This window comes from Myotis lucifugus, unplaced genomic scaffold (genome assembly GCF_000147115.1).
Source record: "Myotis lucifugus unplaced genomic scaffold, Myoluc2.0 scaffold_12, whole genome shotgun sequence".
In the NCBI taxonomy this organism is placed as follows: Eukaryota; Metazoa; Chordata; class Mammalia; order Chiroptera; family Vespertilionidae; genus Myotis; species Myotis lucifugus.
In genome coordinates this window covers 14,443,810-14,467,409 of record NW_005871060.1, presented here as the reverse complement: position 1 = coordinate 14,467,409, position 23,600 = coordinate 14,443,810, and the positions used below count along the sequence as shown (strand labels likewise).

Here is a 23,600-nt window from a genome sequence, read left to right as displayed (position 1 = left end):
AATAAAGGAAGTTAAGACAGAGTTTTATATCCAGATTACTTTTGTTCAATGAGAAATAAAAAGACTATTTCTAAAATCCTTTCAATACAGTGCTAACCGGAAATTCCAAAATAGGAGCTGAACATTTCAAGGAATGGTAGATTTACTCCCTGGTAAGGAATATAGCTCAGTATTGGTTTATGTTGGTATGGCATAATATAGGTGTCAGGAGGAAAATTCTGTCCTTTGCATTTTAGAAACTATCATATACTGGATCTACCTGTGTTTGGAGATGTTTCACTCGTTAAATACCTGTTACCTATGGAGTTTAATTTGTAACGGGCATATCTAAACTAACCAATAGTAATTTTTTAAAAAAAATCTGTAAACTGATCAGAATATATTTTTTAATTGAGTAAAAAAAAAAAGGTAAATTTTAACTTTGGAAATTCTATAATTTGCCTTAAAATACATGGATTTACCATATTTCATAGTAGAATCTTATGTCTGATACATTTTTATGAAATAAATATGCAATATATGTGAGTAATTCCCATATTTAAAGAAATTTATGCCTATTTCAATTATGCCTGTTTCAAAAATGATATCAACTTTTATTTTGTAAGAGCCAAATTATTGGATCCCATTTAATTAAGCCAGGGCTTCTGTTCATTTCAACACCAGTCTTTCACTGCTTTAAGTGCCCACTTAAGACAATTAAATAAAAACAAGTGACTATAATGAGTAATTTGAGGGAGAGCTTATCAAATCTCCCACCCACATGCCATTTCAGGAGGACCCTTTACTCACAAAGTCTTGGTGCAACCACCTGATGCTGAGTCAGGGCCTAAACCATCGTCCCCAGCACCACTGCTTCTGCAGGCAGAGACCAGACACCAGCACCGCCACTGCTCCCTACAGCCTCTCCATCAACACAGACATCTCTTCTTCCTCTCAGCACCAGCCCCAGTGTTACTGTGTTTCCCAGATCACACCTTATTGTTTATGATGAAGATGCTGCATTTGATCTAATTGCCTTTGACATTTCCTCCTTCCGGAGAAAGACTTTTTTCCTAGGGTATTCTGCTTTGCTGGTGCTGAAATGGAATCAGCAAAGCAAAGGAAAATGAATATTCCTAAAAAAATTTAGCTGCATTCTGGCCACTCAGCATCTTCTTTTTTTGAAACAAAAGATGACAAATAAAATTTAAAGGATATAAATATACATTGATAAGTACGGCTGAATGTGATTGTGAGAGTCCGAGAAAACTCTGGACTGGTAGCAAAGGTTTCCTATGCATGTGTTTGTCATAAGGACAAATTACTTGTAGGTGTTCACCCTACACTTGTAGGTGTTCACCCCTACTTCTCATATCAGAAGCCTGTTATTGTTTAGCATCTAGTAACACAGATGTCTCGCCATAAGGCTAATCATTTAACTTTTTTGGAAGAGTAATTATTAAAGAACAACAACGACAAAAAATGGTGAGGTGGAATTTTCTTCCCTCTATTCTTCTAATAACATAGTCTTTGTTTTTATAGTAACTTGACATAGATTTATAATCTATATAATAAAAGCCTAAGCAACTGTTACAGTGGAACAACCAGGACTGGTCACTATGATGCACACTGACCACCAGGGGGCAGACGCTCAATGCAGGAGCTGCCCGCTGGTGGTCAGTGTGCTCCCACAGGGGAGCGCCACTCAGCCAGAAGCCGGACTCATGGCCGGCGAGCGCAGCAGCGGTGGCGGGAGCTTCTCTCACCTCCACTGCGGGCCTCTAGTAAATCTATAATAACATACATTAATCTATTAGGCAGTGCATAGTACAGGGCTTTCCAAGATGTGGTCTCTGGAACTCCTTAGAAATGCAAATTATTGGGGCACACTCAGACCTACTAAATCAGAAACTAGGTGGGGGCCAGTAATCTGCATTTTAACACGCCCACCACATGATTCTGATGCACTTAAAGTTTGAAAGCCAATGGCCTAGTACACTATTGGGACTTAATAAATGTTAAATTCGAGGGAAGAAGAGGAGGGAGAAGGAGGGAGGGAGGGAGGAAAAGGGAGTATAAGAACACACACAGGACATGCAAGAAGCAGAGCGAGCAACCTCTAACACTAGATTCTAAAAATAGTAATCATGCATGTCTGAGAGTTTCTGTGTAAGGAAAATATAACAGAAATATTACTTTGAAAATAATCATATTGATTGTCCATTGTTATGTGAAATACCACTGTTTAGAGTTTTCTGACTCACATTGGGAAAAGCATCTTTTTAGAATGTCAGTCAGAGCTTCCTACAGAATATTCAGTGAGATGACACACTGGCCCATGTCCTCTCTCCACCACCTATTCCAGCTGAGTAAACTTCCCACAGTATCTAATCTCACGATTCCTCAGCTTTCAGGTCTGTGAAATAGGAATACTAATAACAGTACCTCCTTCTGTGGGTGGTTATGAGGATGAAATGAGTTAGTATATGCCAAGTACTTAAAAAGAGCCATAATAAGTATGCATTCCACTCACATAAGCAATAATCACGATTATTATGATAATTTCCATTGTCGTTAGGCCAGAAAATTGGCCTGAGCTCTGAGCTTTAGAGGGCCCTGCTCTGGCTCTCTCCAACCTCGCTCCTTTCCATATAGCAGTGGATCTGCAGGACCCAGAGGATGTGTCCACCCTGAACTTGGCCCACTCCGCTCTCTATGTAAACCACTGGCCGATGCCCAGAAGTCTGGAATCTCCTGTCTAACAGGCCTCATGCCTGGGTTTGTGTCTAGGAATTGTGAGGCCCTCTCCTTTTCTCCTGTGCCCCTGAGGGTGGACAAGGAGAGGGTGTGTGTACCTCAAGTCCTGAGGGGTGGCCAAGGGTGTCTGGAGCGAGACACGTGAGTGGAGTATAAACCAGACGGCTGGACTGTTCTGGCGTAAGTGCCTGATAATGAAGCTTTTTGATCACTAAGGCATCCATTCAAAGACATCCATCTCCAATAACCATATTGCCAGCTGTAAGACACAGCCACTAGGAAAACAGTGAGATGAGATACCAGACCACAATAACCATGAAGTTTCCTTTCAGAAATCCCCGGATAACCTAGACAACTGGCCACTCCTGTAGCCCTGCTTCTTATCTGCACCCTAACCTAGTTACCGCTCTTTTGCTTTAAATTCACCAATAGTGAGTCTATAAAACCCAAGGCACCACACACTCAGTCCAACAAAAGCAGAACCCCAGATCCAAGCGCTCTCCTCTCTCTCTCTCTCTCCCCCCCCCTCCCCATGACCTTGTGTGGCCCTCAGGCATACCCTATACCAGTGATGGCGAACCTATGACACGCGTGTCAGAGGTGACACGCGAACTCATTTTTTTGGTTGATTTTTCTTTGTTAAATGGCATTTAAATATATAAAATAAACATCAAAAATATAAGTCTTTGTTTTACTATGGTTGCAAATATCAAAAATTTTCTATATGTGACACGGCACCAGAGTTAAGTTAGGGTTTTTCAAAATGCTGACACACCGAGCTCAAAAGGTTCGCCATCACTGCCCTATACCCTCCAGAACCTGTGAATAAATCTTTTTTTTTCTTCAAAGCACCCCGACAGTTGTTGCTGAGGTGTCTTACAATCATAATAAGAACCATAAGGCCCAGTCCAGCCACAGAACTGACTCCAGGTGGGGAATGTGTGTGGGGGCTGCCACAAGCAGTGCAGGCCCAGGTGAGGGCTGCAGGCGTTCCAGCTGACAGCATCACCATCCATAGGCTGAGACCAGCACGGCACGGGTGTCCACGTGCATGCCTGAGAGGCACCTCACAGTGCAGGAGAAAAACGAAAATGGGGATCCCCACCACTCACTCCCATGTCGGAGAGAATGTCTCAGTAGTTCCAGCATTCTAAATGCCAACCTGATGTTTTCCATCATCATTATGAGACTGTATTTGTTAAGTTAACCTAATGTAGTTCATTTACCAGTCTTCTATATTGGTTTATGAGTTTTAAATACGTAGGTAAATGAAATGTGGACATACATTTATATTACTACCCCAGCCCCACCAGTTAGGGATAGTTCTAAGTATTTTAAAAAAATAGCAAAAATTAAAAATATCAAAAGGTGGCTCTGTAACTCTTTAATATCATCCCTGTTCTTTATGCTGGGTTTTATACCAACCACATACACACATACCTCCAATATGAATTATGAAAAATAATATAAATGTAGCCACTTCAAAATGGAGTTGGAGCTGCCATCCAAGAGGAACTGGCTTGCAAGTCTGACTCCTCAAATCTTTGGAATGTTAAAAATGAACAAAATAACCTTTGGACTGGGCCTGAAAGCAGGACTATACTCCAAATAACTGTTTGCAAAAATAACTAAGAGCAGATATGAAAATTAAAGACACTCTTTAGAATTGGCATCACTATGTTAGTTTATCCGCACCTACAGAAATTCCTTCCTTCTATTCATGTTATTGATCCCCTTCCCTTTCTCATAAGAACCCCTTGCCTTCCCCTCCTAAGGAAAACACAATTTGGATTTCTGCCTGAATAAATGCTTCCTGAATAGCTATTCTTTTGAATCTCAAATAAATGCTTGTTGCTTTTCACCTTGGCCTTTTACTTTTAGGTTAACATATCATACCTATATATATAAAAGGCTAAGCGACCATCAAACCAGCCGGTAGGTATGATGCGCACTGACCACCCTGGGGCAGACGCTCAATGTAGGAGCTGCCAAGCTGCAGTGACTTGGCAGCGGCGGTTCTTGGGTGACACACCCCGGAACCAGAGAGGAGAGAGCCCAATTCCGGGGTGCATCACCTGAGAACCACGCTATCGTAATCCGGGACCCCTTATGGGGTGTCAGAGAGCCAGTTTTGGCCTGATCCCCACAGGCCAGGCGGAGGGACCCTACCTGCCAGAGAGACCCTGCTCACTCTGCAGATGCCCTTCGAGCCACATGGTGCTACTCTAGCTGCAATCGACCAGGGAGGGACCACAGGAGGTTGGCTCTAGGGTGTGTCCAGCCAGTCTCACCCAGTTCCACCCCTGGCCACCTTCCAGCTAATTTCCTTTCAATGTGCACAAATCTGTGCACCAGGGCACTAGTGTAAACACAATCCGATATGGCTGCAACTCTAATGTTCCTGACCAAGGCATTACTGATATCCAGTAAAGATATATAGTACACTTCCAATAAAAACGTACATGGTGGAAGCAAAAAACAAACAAAAAACCCTTAGTATATGGTATAACTATGTAAAAAATGCCAGTGCTTTCAGACCACAGTCTGCACTGACTTTACTGCACACCAAAGTGAGCGTGACAAAAGTGTGATGTAGAGTCCACCAAGATCTTGCCTAGGCACTGCCTGGGATCCCCAGCATTTAAAGAGGTAACCCTAATGCCACTGAACTCCAGACACTTCGCATAATCCTCAGTATAATCCACCTGCATCCTCTTCCCAATGCCCTGAACCAAGGATGTCTTCTCAGTGCTGCTGCCCTTCTTTTCAAACCTTTCACTCAGTTCTCTAGATATTTATTCCACTATTTTTTAAAGACCCTACATCCTCCTCCTCCTCAGAGAATACCCCTTCACCTGCCTGGTCCTAACTAGAATCTGGCTCCATCTACAGGACAACACATGCACTGCAGTCCTTTCAGACTGAAAGAATGAATGAATTTTTCTAAACCCTATTGTTACTTCTAGGATACATCACTTCCACTTGCACATTAAAAACCTTTCCTCCTTGACAAAGAGATTCTAAAATCTATCATTTCTACCTTCCTTTCCAGCCACTCTTCCCTCTCCACTCTCCCTCCCTAACCCATAAGCCCATATACTAGTGCTGTTATTCAAAATGTTGTCCACAGACCACCTACTTTTTGAAACTGGTTCATAAAGAAATAACTATGGAAACTGAAAGTAAACATTTAGAATTTTACTACAATTTGACATCAGTGAACTTCTCGTAAACTTCTTGGTCATTTTTTAGCAAAATTGTTGCCCAAACTTTTTTGTAATGTTTTTATTGATTTCAGATAAGAAGGAAGAGGAAGAGAGAGATAGAAACATCAATGATGAGAGAGAATCATCGATGGGTTGCCTCCTACATGCCCCTAACCAGGAATTGAGCCCGAAACCCGGGCATGCCCTTGACCAGAATCGAACCTAGGGCCCTTCAGTCCGCAGTCCGACGCTCTATCCACTGAGCCAAACCAGCTAGGGCTTGTTGCCCAAACTTTAATGTGTACATAAATAACTTGGGGAATCTTGCTTTAAAATGTGGGTTTAGTAGTCTGGGATGGGGCCTGAGATTCTGCATTTCCAAGGAGCTCTAAATGATAATGATGCGCTAGTTTACAAGCCCATTCTGAATAGTGAGGCTTCAAACAACTTAATTAGGAGGTTTTCTCCAACAAGCCTTGCTATTTCATATGCTTGTATTTAGCTACTGATTCTCAAATTTCACAAACCAAACCTCTGCACTTACCATTGCCTCTGTTTAGAGTCACCGCTACTTACAGGCTGTGCAACCTTGGGAAAGTTAATTGACCTCACTGTGCTGTAATTTCATCTTTAAATGGCGATTAATAATCCTAAATACCTCATAGGATTGTTGTGAGGCTCAAATGGGTTAATTAATGTAAACTTAGCATAATGCTTGGCTGTACTAGCCATTTTAGTTTTTTAAATTTTTATTCTTGCCTTATTCACTTAAAGTCTTGTTCAAGTATCACTTCTTTGAAGCTATTTTGACATCTTTCCATGCCAGAAAGAGGGAGCCACTCACGCTGTTGTGTTCTTACTATACTTTATAATCTAACTCTACTGCTGTATATTTATTTACATGTTTCTCATAACCAACTGTGCACATTTTGAGAGCAAAAATTTCCTTCATCCATTTGTGTATCCTTAAGACATAGCATGTTGATTGGCAAATTTTTTAAAACTGACTGAGTTTTGCCCTGGCTGGTGTTGCTCAGTCCTTAGAGTATCAGCCCGCACACTGAAGAGATACGGGTTCCATTCCTGGTCAAGGGCACGTAAGTACCTGGGTTGCAGGCTTGATCCCCAGCCTGGATCAGGAGCGCATGTGGGAGGCAACCAATCCATGCTTCTCTCTCTCTCACCTCACCTTCCTACCTTCCACTATCTCTAAAATACAATGGGAAAAATATCCTCAGGTGAGGCTTAACAACAAACAAACAAAACAACTGACTGAATTTTGATATGAATTATTATGAATAACCTTATAGAGCTTTCTAGGCTACAGTAGGAACAAGAGTTATAAAATATTATCATGAAAACCATGAAATGTCATTATATTTTGTCGGAAAATTTTTCTCATGAAGAATCATTTTAAACCACTTATCTACGTCTTTGGACTTAGATTTCTGTGACAATTACAAATCACTTATTTTTTGGTGAGAAAAAGGAGAGGAAAGGAAATGTGAGAGCTATTTTTAACAAGAAGTCTCTGGGGGTGCTAATTTAAATGCATAAATCTTGAAATTAAATTTTGTAGATGTTTTCTCCATTTTATATATTTTATCAATATATAATATAAAATCTGACTAAAAATACACTCTAGCATAGATAAAAGGAAACACAATCCGGCAAATAATCTGATGTACTCCTTTCTAAGGTCCTTTATTTTTATTTATTTATTTATTAACTTTTTTTAAGGTCCTTTATTTTTGAAATAAATGTAGACAAATACTCATTTTTGAAGGAAATACACCCTCTGAGTAATATGTAGGGAAAAGCATAAAGCTCTGTCCCCCTCCCCCGTCCTTCGGAAATACACTACACGCTCTAGAAACTAGTTTTCTAGGAGAAGAGGGGAGAGGTTATGAAATAAGATTCACTGGAGAGAAGCCATGTAAGACTACTTTCCCAAGAACTGCCTGCACATGTTTCTGAATGTTTCATTATGGCGTCTTGCCTTGTCCTCTGCCCCAGCAGTGGAAAATGGTACAGGTAGATTCATTTAGAAAAGAAAGGATAATCCACGTTTTTATGTTCTTTATGCCTAAGGCTTTTCCAGCTTGGAAGCCTGCCTTTCCTTACCTCTGTTTTTCAGTGGAGGCAATGTAGGGTGTAGATCTTTATTACATTCATTGCGTTCTGTGCAGCATTCAATTGATCTCCTTTGGTGAGGAATGGGAGTGTCCTAAAATTAAACCCGAAAAGCTATTAGTGGGTGTCCCCTAAATGTCATAGGCACATAACCTCAAACTTGAGAAATTAAGACTATTTAGGTAACTTACTTGAAATTCTTGCACAAACATGTTGAAAATATTCTTTTATTTTAGGTCATTTCTTTTAAATTATCATGTATTACCTTACTGCAATGTCTGCATTTCAACAAAATTACTACTACATTTGTAATAACGGGTGTGCACAGTGTAAGCGGATGAAGAAAGCTAGGCATAATGCAGTTAACTAAATTGGAAGGTCTAATGAGACACTAAGCCAGAAATTAACAGCAAAAATAAACATCATATTTCATTTCAAAATGAAGGGAGAATTGGCCCAATGAAAATGCTCAAATTATTTTCCAAATCACTAAAAATAGGCTAATGAAATAAACAAACAAACAAACAAAAAACCCCACACAATTGCTTTCTCTTATTGAAACTTGACTGTTTGAAATCTAGTGGAATCAAGTTTCTTCCTTACCCGGCACTGAAAATCTGAGCCTTCTAGTCCCAGACATCCCGACGTGATCACAGGCATCCCAGAATCATCTTCTTCTATCATCGTGAAGCAATATCCATCTGTGCTAAAGACCAAACAGGCAAGGAGTGTGAATGTAGGGATGTGTGTGTGTGTAGGGGAAAAGGAAGATGCTCATCATTTGTTTCATTAAAGTCAAGAAGTTCAATGATCATTACAAGTTACAGTCTGTTGAGAGAGTCCCGAAACTTCCTTTCATGGAACTTGACTTAATTATCAATAAATATTTTGTAATAGTTCCTCTGTACAGAAAACTGAGAAAGAAGTACCCAAAATTTCCATATCACATGTACAATTAATAACCACATATACCAATTACTAAACACTTATTTTGGTCCTTGGCAAGAGATTTCTCTTTTTTAAACAATATATATATTCTTTTATTTCAGAGAGGAAGGAAGAGGGGGAGAGAGAGATAGAAATCATTGATCAGATGCCTCCTGCACAGGGATCGAGCCTGCAACCCGGGCAAGTGCCCTGACTGGGAATTGAACCCAGGACCCTTCAGTCTGCAGGCCAATGCTTTATCCACTGAGCCAAAACCAGCTAGGGTAGATCGATCTCTCTCTCTCTCTCTCTCTCTTTCTCTCTCTCTCTCTCTCTCTCTCTCTCTCCCAAATGATTTCAGAGAGGAAGGGAGAGGGGATATAGAGATAGAAAACATCAATGATGATAGAGAATCATTGGTTGCTACCTCCTGCCCCCAGAACAAAACAACTCTGAGGAAGGTGGCACTATTCTTACCTTCTATATAGGAAACTGAGGCTCAGAGAACTTGAGTAATTTCTCAAAGGCCTACAGCTAGTGAGAGCATGCACAGCAGAGGTCTGAACCCATGCAGGTGAATGTCTATGCTGGCTCTCCTTGTTCTGAGGTTGTGAAATAAACTCACCTCTTACCAAGGCACACAACTAAACTAAGGAGGGGTAGAGTTGGAATCAGCACAGCAGAAGTGAGCTAAGATTCTGCCTTTTGGTACTTGTGCTTCGGGGCTGGCCTGTCAGATGAAAACATCAGGTTTTGTTTTCAGCAGTCTGGACTTACATTGGAAGTGGGGTAAAGTTGGACAATGAAATGAAGGGGTTTTAACAAGATCATTGTTAATGGTTTTTCAGCTCATGGCACACAAAAACTAATTACTAAAATTCTGCAGCATGCTGATCTGACAAAACCAAACAAACTATAATTTTGACTCATTCACACCGAACAGCTATTGTTGTGTTGGCTGTTGTAATTTTTTTTTTAATTTAATAATCTAAGGGAAAAGAGGTCAGGGCCCTTGACTAAATAGTCAGGTATCACGTGTTTTAAAAATTCTTGTGGCACACCAGTGTGCCTCTTGCAGTACGCCGTTGAAAATCGCGGGCCTAGAAAGTAAAGAAACGATATATTCTTTTTCTGTATGGGTTTTTACATTAAAAAGAACTTTCACTTATTCTATCACATTTAGTCCTCTCAACAACAATGAGAAGTGGTTATTTCTATTTCACTGACGAGGAATTTAAAGCTATGAGAGTCTAATAAGCAAACAGTTACAGAATCAGGCTTTTCATCAAGAATCTCTTGCTTCTTTCCCACACATTTTTCCACTGTCCCCTCCTGGGACTAAAAATGGAAAACAAGAACTGTTATATATAGAAATATTTATAAACAAACATTTCTGTCTTCACGAGTTTGTGCGAGGCATGCCAGCAGACTCCCAAGATAAGTCATAGACCCCTGCTGTGTGAGCTACGAAATAAAGGCCTGAACTCTGTCCCCATCTTTTCCTCGTGTACATGCATGCTCAGTGTCCAAGACAGACATGACAGCACAGTCCTCAAAGGTCAGGGAGGCAGGCTCTGAGCATGCTATTAGCCATGGTTTCTGGGTTGGTCTGTTCTGTGTTGGTGGCAGCAGCATTCCGCCACACCTTCGCCCTTCGGTTATCATCAACACCCTTAGTATTGCTTACTTGGCTTATTAGCCTCGAGTGATCCAAAATACCTCAGTTTATGAAAACTACCAGAGCCAAGTTCCAACATACTAATAAATGGCTGGGGAGGGCCAGTGATAAATCTCCCTTTTTTAGACCAAGGTCAACTGCATGAATATTGTTGTGGAAGAAAGAATGCCTCTGAGCAGCCCATGCTTAAATTTATTTGGGGCATTTCAGCCCATACACTGACATTGCTATGACAATCTAAAGCATGTAAATACTGAAGGCGATAAATACAAGAGCTGTCCCTTAGAAATTTACTGTAAACAATATAAGCAAACAATACCCATGTGTGTGTGTTTTATTCCTTTCCTACACATTTAGATTATGTGTGCAACTTCCATTTCTCATTGAAAGTAAAATTCAGGAATTTTCAGAAATAAAGTCATCTTAATTTTCTGACCGTAGGAATTCATAGAGACTAGAAAAGCTGATTCAGTATGTTAAATCCAAAAAGACTAATTACTCCTTAATCATGAGTTCCCTTTGCTCAAAATCTGAATACATGGAAATGCACTTTTAAGTGTCTTATAAGAATCAAGAATGAGAACAGAAAAAGCTGGTAAACCTGTTGGTAAGTTACTGGGGACAGTGTCCTAGGAAATATAAAGAAACATCAGCGAGGGTAATTTTAAGCTTTAAAAACGCACTCCCGCCCAGCCAGTGGTTAAGCATCAACCCATGTACCAGGAGGTCGCCAGTTCAATTCCCAGTCAGGACACATGCTTGGGTTTCAGGCTTGATCCCCATCAGGGGGCGTGCTGGAGGCAGAAACTGATGATGTTTCTCTCTCTCTCTTTTTTCTTCTCCCTCTAAAATTAATTAAAATATGTTAAAAACACATTCCCTTGTCTGCAAAGAAGGGTGGGAATCCTATATAATAAAAGGCTAATATGCAAATAGACTGAACGGCAGAACAACCAAACAACCAGTCACTATGACATGCGCTGACCACCACATGCGTGTGCGGAACATGGCGGGCACTGGCTGCAGCAGGATGGTGGAGCAGGTGAGCAGGGGGCACCAGACCAAGGCGGGGTGCCAGTCGCTGCCATCGGGGCGATCCTCTGGTGGTTACTGGAAATTCTTTGCTCCTGTGCACTGCGGTCCCGCCCGGCGCTCGCAACTGCTGTCAGCGCTGGCCCCGCTCGCACCCACTGCCAGCGCCGGCCCTGCTTGCACCCGCTGCTGGTGCCTGGCACCAGTCCCGATCACTCAGCGCCCTCAGTGGGTGCAAGCATTGGCTGCCGGCCCCGATCGCCCCTGAGGGCTTCTCCACCTCCCCCTGCTCCTGAGGGGCCACTTGCACCCACTGCTGGTACCGGCCCCAATCGCTCCATGCCATCAGCGGGTGTGAGCGGGGCCGGCTGCCATCAGCATGTGGGAATGGCAGTGGCAGGAGGGGGGGCTGCCAGAAGACAGGGGATGGGGGGGGGGCGCTACAGCAGGAGGGGCCAGGCAGGGGTGCGGAGGATGGGCCGAGACCCACCCCTGTGTCTACTGCAGCCTCGTAGCCCACAGTTCCTTTCAAGGTGCACGAATTCGTGCATTGGGCCCCTAGTAAAATTATAGAGAGGGGATGGAGAGGGAGGGAGAGAGACCCTGGAGAAAAGAGTCAGTGTCCCACAGTCATCAAGTAAGGTAGGAATCAACTATGTTGTTGGAGTAAGAGCAAGAGGGTGAGAGAATATCAAGTGCATATTATCTGCAACAAAGCAAAAATAATTTATAAGCTTCTCATTGAAACTGCTAGCTAGAAAGGAAACTTGAAGGTGCTCTATGTATTGTTTTATTTTACTGAGTACAGTGTTTACAAGGTTTACCCAAGCCTTGGTCCTTTTAACTCTATTCTTATAAAAGCTTAAGAATTACTTGAGGACTTTCAACTCTCCAGCAAGCACAAATGTAATCAAAGCTATGCTCCAGTCAGAGCGGGACAGTCCCACCTCCCACTAAGGGATGGCTGCTGAATGGCACAAGAGGCTACTAACTCCTCCCACTGGCCTGTCTGGACATCCTGCCGTCTGGCTGCCATGTTAAGCTTAGTTTTGACATGTGTTCAGTTATTGCCACATCATTCCCAGAGTGTTGAAAGTGATCACAACAAGAGATGAAGATCATGAAGAAAGCAAAAGCAGCAATCATTTTAGACAAAATTGAAAGTGGCGCTACGTATACAGGAATGTAGGATCAATCATTTGACTCCAGTAAGTATTATAAATTTAAAATACTGCCCCTGCCTGGCTGGTGTTGCTCAGTGGTTGAGAGTCAACCTATGAACCAGGAGGTCACAGTTCGATTCCCAGTGCAGCCGGGTTGCAGGCTCGTTCCCCAGTAGGAGACGTGCAGGAGGCAGCCAATCAGTGATTCTCTCTTATCATTAATGTTTCTTTCTCTCTCCTTCTCCCTTCTTCTCTAAAATCAATAAAAATATATTTTTAAAAAACGCTGCCCCTGAGGTATAGGCAAAGAAAAATAATTGACAAAATGGAACAAGAGTTGAATCCCAAAATGATCAATACTGAAATGCCTCTCCATGTAATGTTAAGTAATGAGAAAGCAAAGCATTTGAGATTTTCAGTCACATGAGGTCAAAGCAGTGATAATAACATTTTTGTTACAGCCCTTGGATGGCACTACAGATTCAAACTCCTTGGATCTGCCCAATATTCCAAAGGTAAACAAGTGTCTGTAACATCTAGAAAGATCATCAGGGAATAACTTCCACAAGAGATGCTGGGAATGCCCAAGTGAACTTGACTATCAATAAAGAAAGGGGTACACCTGGCTTCAAGTTCTGAGGGAACGAGTGCTACTCTTTTTTGGCGGGTATGCGCCCAGAACCTGCAAGGTTTGGCTCTTCTCATTTATGGTCAAATGCATCATAAACAGCCTTTGGGACCCCAATTTATCATTAGTTCTTACTGGACAGTTGGGAATACATATGACTACTACTGTCCCCTTTCTCTGGCTTTTCCTCTGAGGCGTCAATATACGAGATGCCTTTTTATTACTTTATCCTCAAGGACGTGTAACTCTCATATGTCCTTCTGTCCTTCTCTGGCAGCCAAACAAGTGATTTAGCATTCTAGTCTGTTCTCAGTGAGGTACAAGATATTTTGAACCAGTCTCAATGTTCATATTCATAGAGCACTTGTATATTCTCACCCCCATCACCTGATACAGGTATCTTCACTCCCTCTCACCTGACTGCTCTGAGAGCCTTCCAGCAGGACTCCCTCGCTCCTCTCTCTGGATTCTGCCTGATAAACCTTACATTTCCCTTCTCCGCTCAGAAATCTCCAATGGTTCCCTATATATGGTTTTAAAGAACCCAACGCTGTTCACTTTCTATTAAGTCCAACAAAGAATGGGCCACTTAACATTCTCATCCAGGACTGAGAGGCACAAAAAGAGAGTTACTCCTTGTAAGAGACTTCATAAGCAAATTTGAAGTCATAGCCACTTCCTACTAAATTACCAGTTCTGATGCAGGACCCACCACTCTCATTACTGCATTGGTTTGAACTCCACATCCACTAAAAATAAATAAATAGAGATCTTAAAGCTCAGTGTTCAGATGGCCTGGGCAGCAGTGGGATCAACGGGATGCAATGGAAGCTACATAAACAAATGAGAACAATGTGCACTTTAAACACGCGGAGACCCTGGGTCAGGAGCACCTGTCTAAAAACTCACACCACCACACTCAGCAAGAGCTTTCAAAGCCCTGGGTTAATACAAACTTTGTAAAAAGGCTCAAGGTCCCTAAGCTTTTCCTTCTACCCTTTGTGACTCTTCAAAGCCCAGCTGGAGACTCATCTAATTCCTCATGTAGGCAGCTTGGTGTCACTTACACATCCTTTGTGCAAACATCTGATGCGACTGATTACACCAGTAACCGCAGAAAACCACCCAGGCAGGAGAATTTTTAGTCTGAACTCAATAAGATAAAGGAGAAAGTATTTAAAATTGTCTCTGGAAAAGAGTACAAAAAATAAATTTTAGAAATGAATAAACTTGTGTGAGGGAGTGGAGGAACCTGAGAGAGGTGATGATTCAGGGACAAAAATGACTATTAAAGACCAAATCAAGTAAAACAAAGGAAAATACGTAAAGTGGGACCAGATTCTATATAGAGAAAAAAATAAAGCAGGCTGAGATTACACTTGGTAGGACAGGAAAATGAGACAGAATCTTGGCATGGTGAAAGTCATGTAAAAAGAGTGATTGAAGGAGACTGTGCAGCTTTCCAGTGATAAGCAGTGATAGTCTGTGGTTCCAGGAGTAGCATCTGGAAATGGAATGGGAAAGATTAACAGTGTGAAATAACACCTGGAAGGATGTTTAGAAGACAGATATTATCGTGAGGGAGATATGACAACGGCTTCACTTCTTACTCTGAATTATGGATATTAAAAAGGCTCAATGCATGACATATTTACACCACATCCTCTAACATGCACACCATCAGGCTGTGGAAATGGCACAGATTTTGGAAACACACACATCTGCACCTGATAGGAAACAAGGCCAAGAATGACTTTGGCCTTGGTGTTGGCTAGTAAATCGTTGATGGTACTCAGGAAGAATTTAAAAACCCTCTAAACTTGGCACAGGTTCTCTCAATTACTATGTGGGATTTCAGAATCTCTTAACTATGATGCACTCTTCATTTGGGCCACATTTTGGATTATTCTCTCTAGGAATGTGGGAGTGGTAATGAGCATGAGATCTACCTAGACACTCAAGCTTGGCTAAGATCTGCCTCATAGCCAACCAGACAGCTTAGACCAGCCCTTATCTAAGCCTCAAGCGAGGACACCCTTGTGTTTAGAAATTTCATACCTAGGAATGAGTGTCGTATTACTCAAAGGGTGCTCCCTTTCAAGTCAGCAAACAGCTTATTATTGGTCTGTGAGATTAACACAGAAATTGAAATTTGTATAGCAATACGTTTAGCTGTTGAATCTAATGGAAAATAGAAAAAAGGAGCACATAATTTGTAAGTATTTTGAATTTATTTTTCTAATTAATCTATAATACATTTTTATTGTATTTAGAAAAGTACCAGTGTACAAATTATTGGGAGTGCGGGGGTGGAGGAGGGAGGCTGTCTTTCAACAGAGATAGTTTGACAAGTACTGATTTGAAGGTCAACGAGTGTAACCTTGGCTTCCAGGAATGGGGGCAGAAAGGCTGGACTTATTCTAGGGCTTGGGGAGCAGGACCAGAAGTAGCCCCTGTGATTCACCCACAATTAATCTCTGTGCACAGGAGACTCAACTAGAGTCAATATATCATTAGCAAATAGATTTGCATTTTCACTTAAGAGTTAATATTCACTCCTTTGAGAGCCAGTGTCAGGCGTTGGCTTCTGGTCAAGGATTCAGGACTTTGGAATATTGGCCACAATTTTCTCATCATATCAGCACGAACAGTGACCTAGTAAAAATTACTTAACCCCTCAGAGCCTCAGATTTCTCACCTGAAAAATGTAGATAATGTTACATTTTTTTTATAGGGAATGCTATAAAATAAACATGCTAGAGTTTATAAAAAATACTCAGTAAGTATTAGTTTTCTATTGATGTCTACAAGTTAACTGATTCATGTTGACTGTCATGGTATATATCCATGTTTTTTGAGGGGTTCCATTGTTATTGTTGCTGGGGTTTTTTTGGGGTTGTAGTGGTGTTTTTGTTTTTGTTTTTTTGCTGTCATAAATCAAAGTTTGAAACCATATAATTCACAACCCATTCCCATCTGGCTTCCATTGCTACTTCCACATTAAATATTTCTAAACAGCAGTTATCAAGATCAATAAATGTGATTGCTGCATTTCAGTTCTTATCCTATTTGACCTCTAACAGCATCCTCCCTCTGTAAACTTGGCTTTAATGACACCAGACTTCACTGCTAATTCTCAGTCTCCTGGGAGAGCCTCCTTTACCCAAGCATGACATGCCTCAAGGCTGTCTTCCTCTGGTAGATTGGATTATTCTAGTACGGTTCTCAATTCTTCATGCCCCACCCTAGACATAGTATCCTTGACTTTGAGCTTAACTATGACATATGATTTGTAAATGGAATATTAGAGGACACAACACAAATAGAAGCTTTAAAAGTTTGCTCCCCCACACTAATGTGAGAAAGAATATGCCCTGGGTAGCTGCTGGTCCAAAAAGAATGGAGAAACATGTGGAGTAGGCCTGAGCTCAAGTAGCAGACCAAAGCCAAGCACACCCAATCCAGCATAGCTCAACGCAGCGGCAGCCCATTTGTAGAACAAGGAATTTTTTAAAAATAAAAATAAATAGCCCTAGCCGGTTTGGCTCAATGGATAGAGTGCCATGGCCTGTTGATGGAAGGGTCCCAGGTTCAATTCTGGTCAAGGGCACTTACCTCGGTTGCAGGCTCAATCCTTGGCCCTGGTCAGGTTGTGTGCAGGAGGCAACCAATTGATGTGTCTCTCTCACATCCATGTTTCTCTCTCTGTCTCTCCCCCTCCCACTCTCTCTAAAAAACCAATGGAAAAATACCCTCAGGCGAGGATTAAAATAAATACATAAATAGTCTTTAGTTGCAAGCCACTATGATTTTGAACTTGTTCCATAGCAAAAACTGACTCACTCCCTCCCCAACCTTGTATCTGAGTTCCAAATCCACACCCTATGCCTACCCTTTGATATTTTCACTTAGATGTGTTAGAAACCTTAAACTCAACATGCCTAGATTGGAACCCGACTGTTTTCCTTTGTCCTTCTTCATTGAAAGGCTATACTATGCATCTAAATGTACAACCAGAAACGTGTGAAGCCCTCCCATATACAATTCACCAGCATAAAACTTTCCTTCTAAATAGTTCTCCAACACATCCACCTCTCCTGCACCAGCACCACCCTCGTACAAGATCATGTTCTCTCACACGAACTGTCCTTCCTGAATCCACTTTTCAATTTCCCTTACCTAACTGTTGTTGTTCTCAAATTCATTTTTGTTTCCTTCTAATACATCCAAAACTCTGAAGAAAAGAAAATTTTTCAAAAAAGCTAATCATCACTGTTTCTCCTGCTTAATTAAACATTAGCTTCCACGGCTTCCTATGTTCTCAGGAATAAGACCAACATCTGTGACACAGCCCACGTGGCCACTGGCAATCGTTCCCTAGTCTCGAGGTTCAACTCCTTCCACGTATCCTCCCCCTGTACTCTAAGAAAACCACATAGAGGTTCCCCTTCCCACACAGAGGATTTGCATTGCAGTTAACCCTGCCTGAACACTGTCTTCCCAATGAACTTAGGACACTTTGATGGCCTATAAGGAAAACAGGACAAAAGACGTGAAATTGGGATAGTTTTAGAAAGCCTGAATGTATGATCACCAGAACTATGATTTAAATGACACACACAGATTTATTCTTAGTTACTAGAGACTCAGACAAAAAAGCAATATAGCCCCCTAATATGCTTCCGCCTGCTAACTGTCTTCAGTAAACTTTGTAAAATTCCTGATACTTTTTCTATTCACTACAAAAAGGCACTGTTGCCCTAGCGGTTTGGCTCAGTGGATAGAGCGCCAGCGTGGGGACTGAAGGGTCCCGGGTTCGATTCCCGTCAAGGGCACATGCCCGGGTTGCGGGCTCGATCCCCAGTGGGGGGCGTGCAGGAGGCAGCCAATCAATGAGTCCCTCTCATCATTGATGTTTCTCTCTCTCTCCCTCTCCCTTTCTCTCTGAAATAAATAAAAATAAATTTTAAAAAGGCACTGTTCCCCAGGAAATAGTGTCTGAGCTTAGAATCATTTTACCTTTCGAGACTCAGTGATCCCAACCTTGCTCTGTTGTACAAGAGCCAAGCTCTCAGGCCTCTCTGGATCCTAAAGCCCTTACGTCCAATGGTAAGAAATAAGCATCCCCTTGACCATGCTCAGTTGTTTTTCTGATTAAAGGAAATATATCCTTAGGTGTATACCCCACTTCCCTCCCTGTCGCTCAGTTAATATCTATTTCCTGAGCTATGTATTTCCTAACATACTGATAAGCTTTATGAGATCCACTTTGTAAGAAATAAAAAACAAAAAAATGGTTTCAGTAAGGAAAAATGCACTCAACTTCATGCTCCTTTCTGGATAATGAGGCCCCCACATGGCTGCCCAGGTATCTGCCTGCACTTCTCACCCAGCAGCCGACTCCTTATTGGGTCCATTATCCTTCCTGAGGCAGACTGTGCTCTGACATTTCACTTCTGAGACCTGCACTTGTCTGGCTACCTGGGCCCACTCGCCCTGGGCCACCCTGCCTATTGGGCTGTGCCTCTCCCCCTGCTGTCCTCACCCAGGAGAGAAAGTGCAGCTACACTGACCTGTGAAATGGATGCGGCTGCATAAAGATGTGTATGGAAGAAGGAGGCAAAGCGTCCAGGTTCAAATGTTAGAAAATATTTATGCAAACAGAATTATCTGCTGAGGAGTGTATTGTCTAGTACTTTGACAATGTTTTTCCTGTCATCTGGCAGACTCTCATAAGCCCTCTCACCATCCTGCTTCCCAGAGTCTGTTTCTGAATAAATCCTGGCAGCTTAGGAGTTCTTGCGAAAACACTAGCACCAGCAGCATGACAAATGGTTACAACAAAACAAAACCAAAAAACACACATTTGATACTCCCTGCTGTTGAATTAATTTGGGGGATCGGGTCTTTTAAAAGAAAATAATTGGGTTTTGCTCTGTGACATGGAGCCTGGGACCTGTGCTCTATGTTTATTTTATGTGCATGTGTGATGTTTGGAGGAAGGAGAATCTCAGAGCAGCATTTCAGGAAAAATGCAACTCCTGGTTTCTCTAAATACAGGCACAACCCTGAGAGTCAGTGGGCTTGGGCACTATTCCCTAAAACGTGCTCTTGGAAACACTAGCATACAAGTCTTTAGTAGGGACTTTCTGTTCACACAAGGTTTGAATAATGTAGATGACCAACCTGCAAATATTGTTGACCGAGTCTTCCGGACAGTGGTGGTGGCATTTACAACGCAAGATCTTTGGACGAGCAGTGGGGGCTGTACTGTCACCATCCTCTTTCTTGGTGCCCACATTTAATTTTCCTGAACTTCGCAAAAGCATGTTATCAAGGAAGTCTGCTGAAAAGGAGAAAAGGTAAGCATTTAAGCTTACAGGCATAGCCAAGCCAAAGTCTTTTGTTAAAGAATAATGTGACATCAAACAAAATATTGAATTTTCATGACATTTAAAGATTCAAACAGAAGACAGGTATTTTTATGTTTTTTTATATTAAAATTATACACTATAAATAAGAGATTATATAGTTATAGGTAGCATATATAACTATATGTCTCATGTAGAATGTGGAAATTCTCATAACTCTTTGATAAAATTACTATCTTGTATTTGGGCGCAAGGAGCTCAATGAGACACCATTATATAGTTTAGTTTTATCTGTATGGTAGGAGCGGACATCGATTGGCCAGCGGGATGCATTTACCCCTTTAAGAAAGTCTATTACCTTCACAAGCAAACGTCTGAGCCTCTAGTTTAGCTCTTAGGCAAAGAAATAGTTTAAACGATCCATTTGGAAGCTTAAAAAGATTTTTGAAGCTGAAGTTGCTCCTCTTAAAATGAAGGCGGACTTGCCGCTTCGGAGGCTTGGAGCGCCGTCGCTGTAAGACAGGCGCCGACGCCACCGGTGACGGCCACGGTGTCCGCACAGGAGCCCCCGTGGCACGGCCGCCGGGCCTGCGCGCCCCGACACTACATTTTGGCAGCAGCATCTTAGACATTTAGCACATAATATGAACATGCCAGCTTCTAAGACGCGGGCTCCCTCCGGGACGCTCGGGTACTACAGAGTCACTGTGATCGAGTAACGGCATTGCACAGTTTATAACAAACATAAATACTGGCTATTCTAGATTTAAATACAAAATACATGTCCTATAGCTTTAAATCTAAAAAAAAAAAAATCACAAAGCCAGCATTTAAACCTAGATTATTTGGCCCCTAAAACTCTCTTTCCAGCAGTCTCTTTACTTAGGAGTCTGTATTTTAGGTATAATATGTATTTTTTAAACAAATTATTTGAAATATTTAACCTGAAAAACTGGGTAGGAAGATGAAAACTTATCATTAAGATACATTTCAAAAGATACATCTTCCCCATCAGTTTATGCAAAAGTTACTCATGCAAATGCTACTCATATTAGTATCAATGAGTCTACATTTTGATGGAAGACACTCCAGTTGACATGATCTCTACAGTCAGATATTCTGGGGTCAAAATTAGGCTTTGCGATGTATCAGTTAGTTGACCTCGGACGACTTTATAGATAATCTCATTGTGTCTCATTTCCTTACCTTTAAGAGGAAGATACTTACAAGCACCTACCTCATGTCGAGTTTAGAATATATATGTTACATAGTAATACTTAATAAATGTTAGTTGATATTATATAAAATAATTTTTTTCACATTTTAAATAGTGAGACAATGTTTCATTATGTAACATAGTTTCCTTATTTTCCTTCTTCACTACCACTGCTTCTGGAAAGAAATTATGTCTGAGAAGGACGCACGCATTAATCAATATTGTATGTTTCTAGACAGTGGGGTAAAAGCTTTCAACATGCAATATCACTGCACAAATTGTCACCCTGAGCAATGTTTGATTTTAAATCTCTCTCAGCACATGCAGCTGGCCTTTAATTAAATCAAATTTCAACAAAAATATTATCTAACAGATTGTAAGGCTAAAGAAATAAAATTCTAGGCCTAAGTGCAATATACAAAATAGAAGTGAGCAGTGTGCATGTGTTATTTTTAAAAACTGCAAATAGATGCCTTCAGCCATTGGTATAGCAGAGAATGAGAAATTTACAAAAAGATCTGTGGTGATTTTTCCTGATTTTCTGTATATTAAGCTAATTAATTGAATTCTGGTTCTCAATACTACTAATGTTATGGCCTGAATTACCTCAAAGTAATACAAAGTGATGCAAATGAGATATTTTCAGTCTATACCAGACCCCATGTCTTCGAAGTTATAAACAAAATAATAAAATTTCATTTATTGTGAATATGCCTACTTAAAATATGTAATGGGTACCTATCCTGTTCCAGGCATAGCCTGTAAGTAGAATAAACTAAACATACACTGAATTAACCATTTGGTGAGAAAAGTTATTAAATGAAATGTTTACATAGGATGGTCTACATTAGAAAGGAAATATCCTCATACTATTGGAAATAAGATGTTGATTTGTAAGAAACATTTTAAAGGAGTCACAATTAAAATTTATTTAAATTAAAGAATGATATAAGATTCAGCTATGAGAAAATTCTTTGCAATATTGCTTAAAACAACCTGTTTAAAACAGGAGATAAGTTAGATCTCTAAAATGAGATTCCTATGAAACAATTAAAATGTTGCTATAGAAGTATATTTATTGACAAGAAAGACTATTAAAATGTAATTTTTGTTGAAAAAGGTAGATTTACAGGGTCCTGTCCTTTTGAACAAAAATTTTATTTTTATAACAGCAAAAGGGGCTAAAAAAGGAACCTACAATGTAAAAGAGATAAAGAGAAGATACTAGCAATAAAAACCTAGAAAGCAGAAACTGATTTTTTTTATCCTCACCCAAGAATATGTTTATTGATTTTAGAGAAAGAGGAAGAGAGAGAGAGAAACATCGATCAGTTGCCTCCCTAAGTGCCCCAACTAGATCGAACCTGCAACCTAGGTATGTGCCCGGAATGAGAATTGAACCCATAAGCTTTTGGTGTACAGGATGATGCTCCAACCAACTGAACCACCGAACCAGGGCCAGAAATTAATTTAACAAAGCCCAAAATGCTGATCTTCTAAGACAAAGGTGGAAAAAAGCCAAGAGTCAAAATAATTTTACTACTCAACCCGGAAGTCTCCATACTGGTACCACAAATTAGTTTTGGAAATGAGAGAGAAGGGAGTATTGAAAACAGGAGGAAGCTTAAATCTATTTTAGAAGTTGTGAGAACTTCAGCTATCTTGTCGCAGTCCTTAGAGGCTAGTAACCTTCCTCCCCCACCCCTGCAGAAGACTGGACAGGTGAACCTGACATATACATCACAGAGATGCAAAAGAAACCATCAACAAAATGAAAAGGGAGCCCACTGTGTGGAATAATGTATTTGTCAATCATCTGATACATGGTTAATTTCCAAAATATATAAAGAACTCATACAACTTGACAAAAGGAAGTCAAACAATCCAATTAAAAAATGGGCAAAGTACCTCTATAGACACTTCTCCAAACAGGACATACAGATGGCCAAAAGATATATATGAGCATATAAAAAATGCTCAAAGTCATTAATCAGCAGAGAGATTAAAATTAAAACAATAATGAGGTATCAAACATCTCATACCCACCAGAATGGCTACTATCAACAAATCAACAAATGACAAGGATGTGGAGAAAAGGGAACCCTAATACACTGCTGGTGGGAATGCAAGCTGGTGCAGCCACTATGAAAAACAGTATAGAATTTCCTCAAAAAATAAAAAATGGAACTGACATTTGATCCAGTGATCCCCACTCCCAGGAATCTATCCTAAGAATCTTGAAACATCAGCCAGAAAGAATATATGCAGCACTATTTACAATAGCTGAGATCTGGAAACAGCCCAAGTGCCCATCAGTAGATGAGTGGATAAAAAAGCTGTGGTACATTTACATAATGGAATACAATGCAGCTATAAAAATGGAGTTTCTCTTACCCTTGTGACAGCATGGAGGGACCTGGAGAGTATTATGCTAAGTGAAACAAGCCAGTCAGAGAAAGACAAGTATCACATGATCTCACTCATATGTGGAATCCAATGAACAAAATAAA

At 40.9% G+C, this 23,600-nt stretch overlaps 1 protein-coding gene across 1 annotated transcript in view; it reads right to left on the bottom strand.

Annotated features, from left to right (window-relative positions):
* The window catches only part of BMPR1B (bone morphogenetic protein receptor type 1B), a 208,213-nt gene that overhangs the window by 35,751 nt on the left and 148,862 nt on the right, over window positions 1–23,600 (bottom strand). The window contains exons 3-5 of the mRNA XM_006084635.3: window positions 19,690–19,846; window positions 8,679–8,781; window positions 8,067–8,169 (exon numbers count right to left, since the gene is read on the bottom strand). Coding sequence (XP_006084697.1) covers window positions 8,067–8,169; window positions 8,679–8,781; window positions 19,690–19,832 — 349 coding nt within the window. The 5' untranslated portion in view covers window positions 19,833–19,846. The remainder of the gene's footprint in view (window positions 1–8,066; window positions 8,170–8,678; window positions 8,782–19,689; window positions 19,847–23,600) is intronic.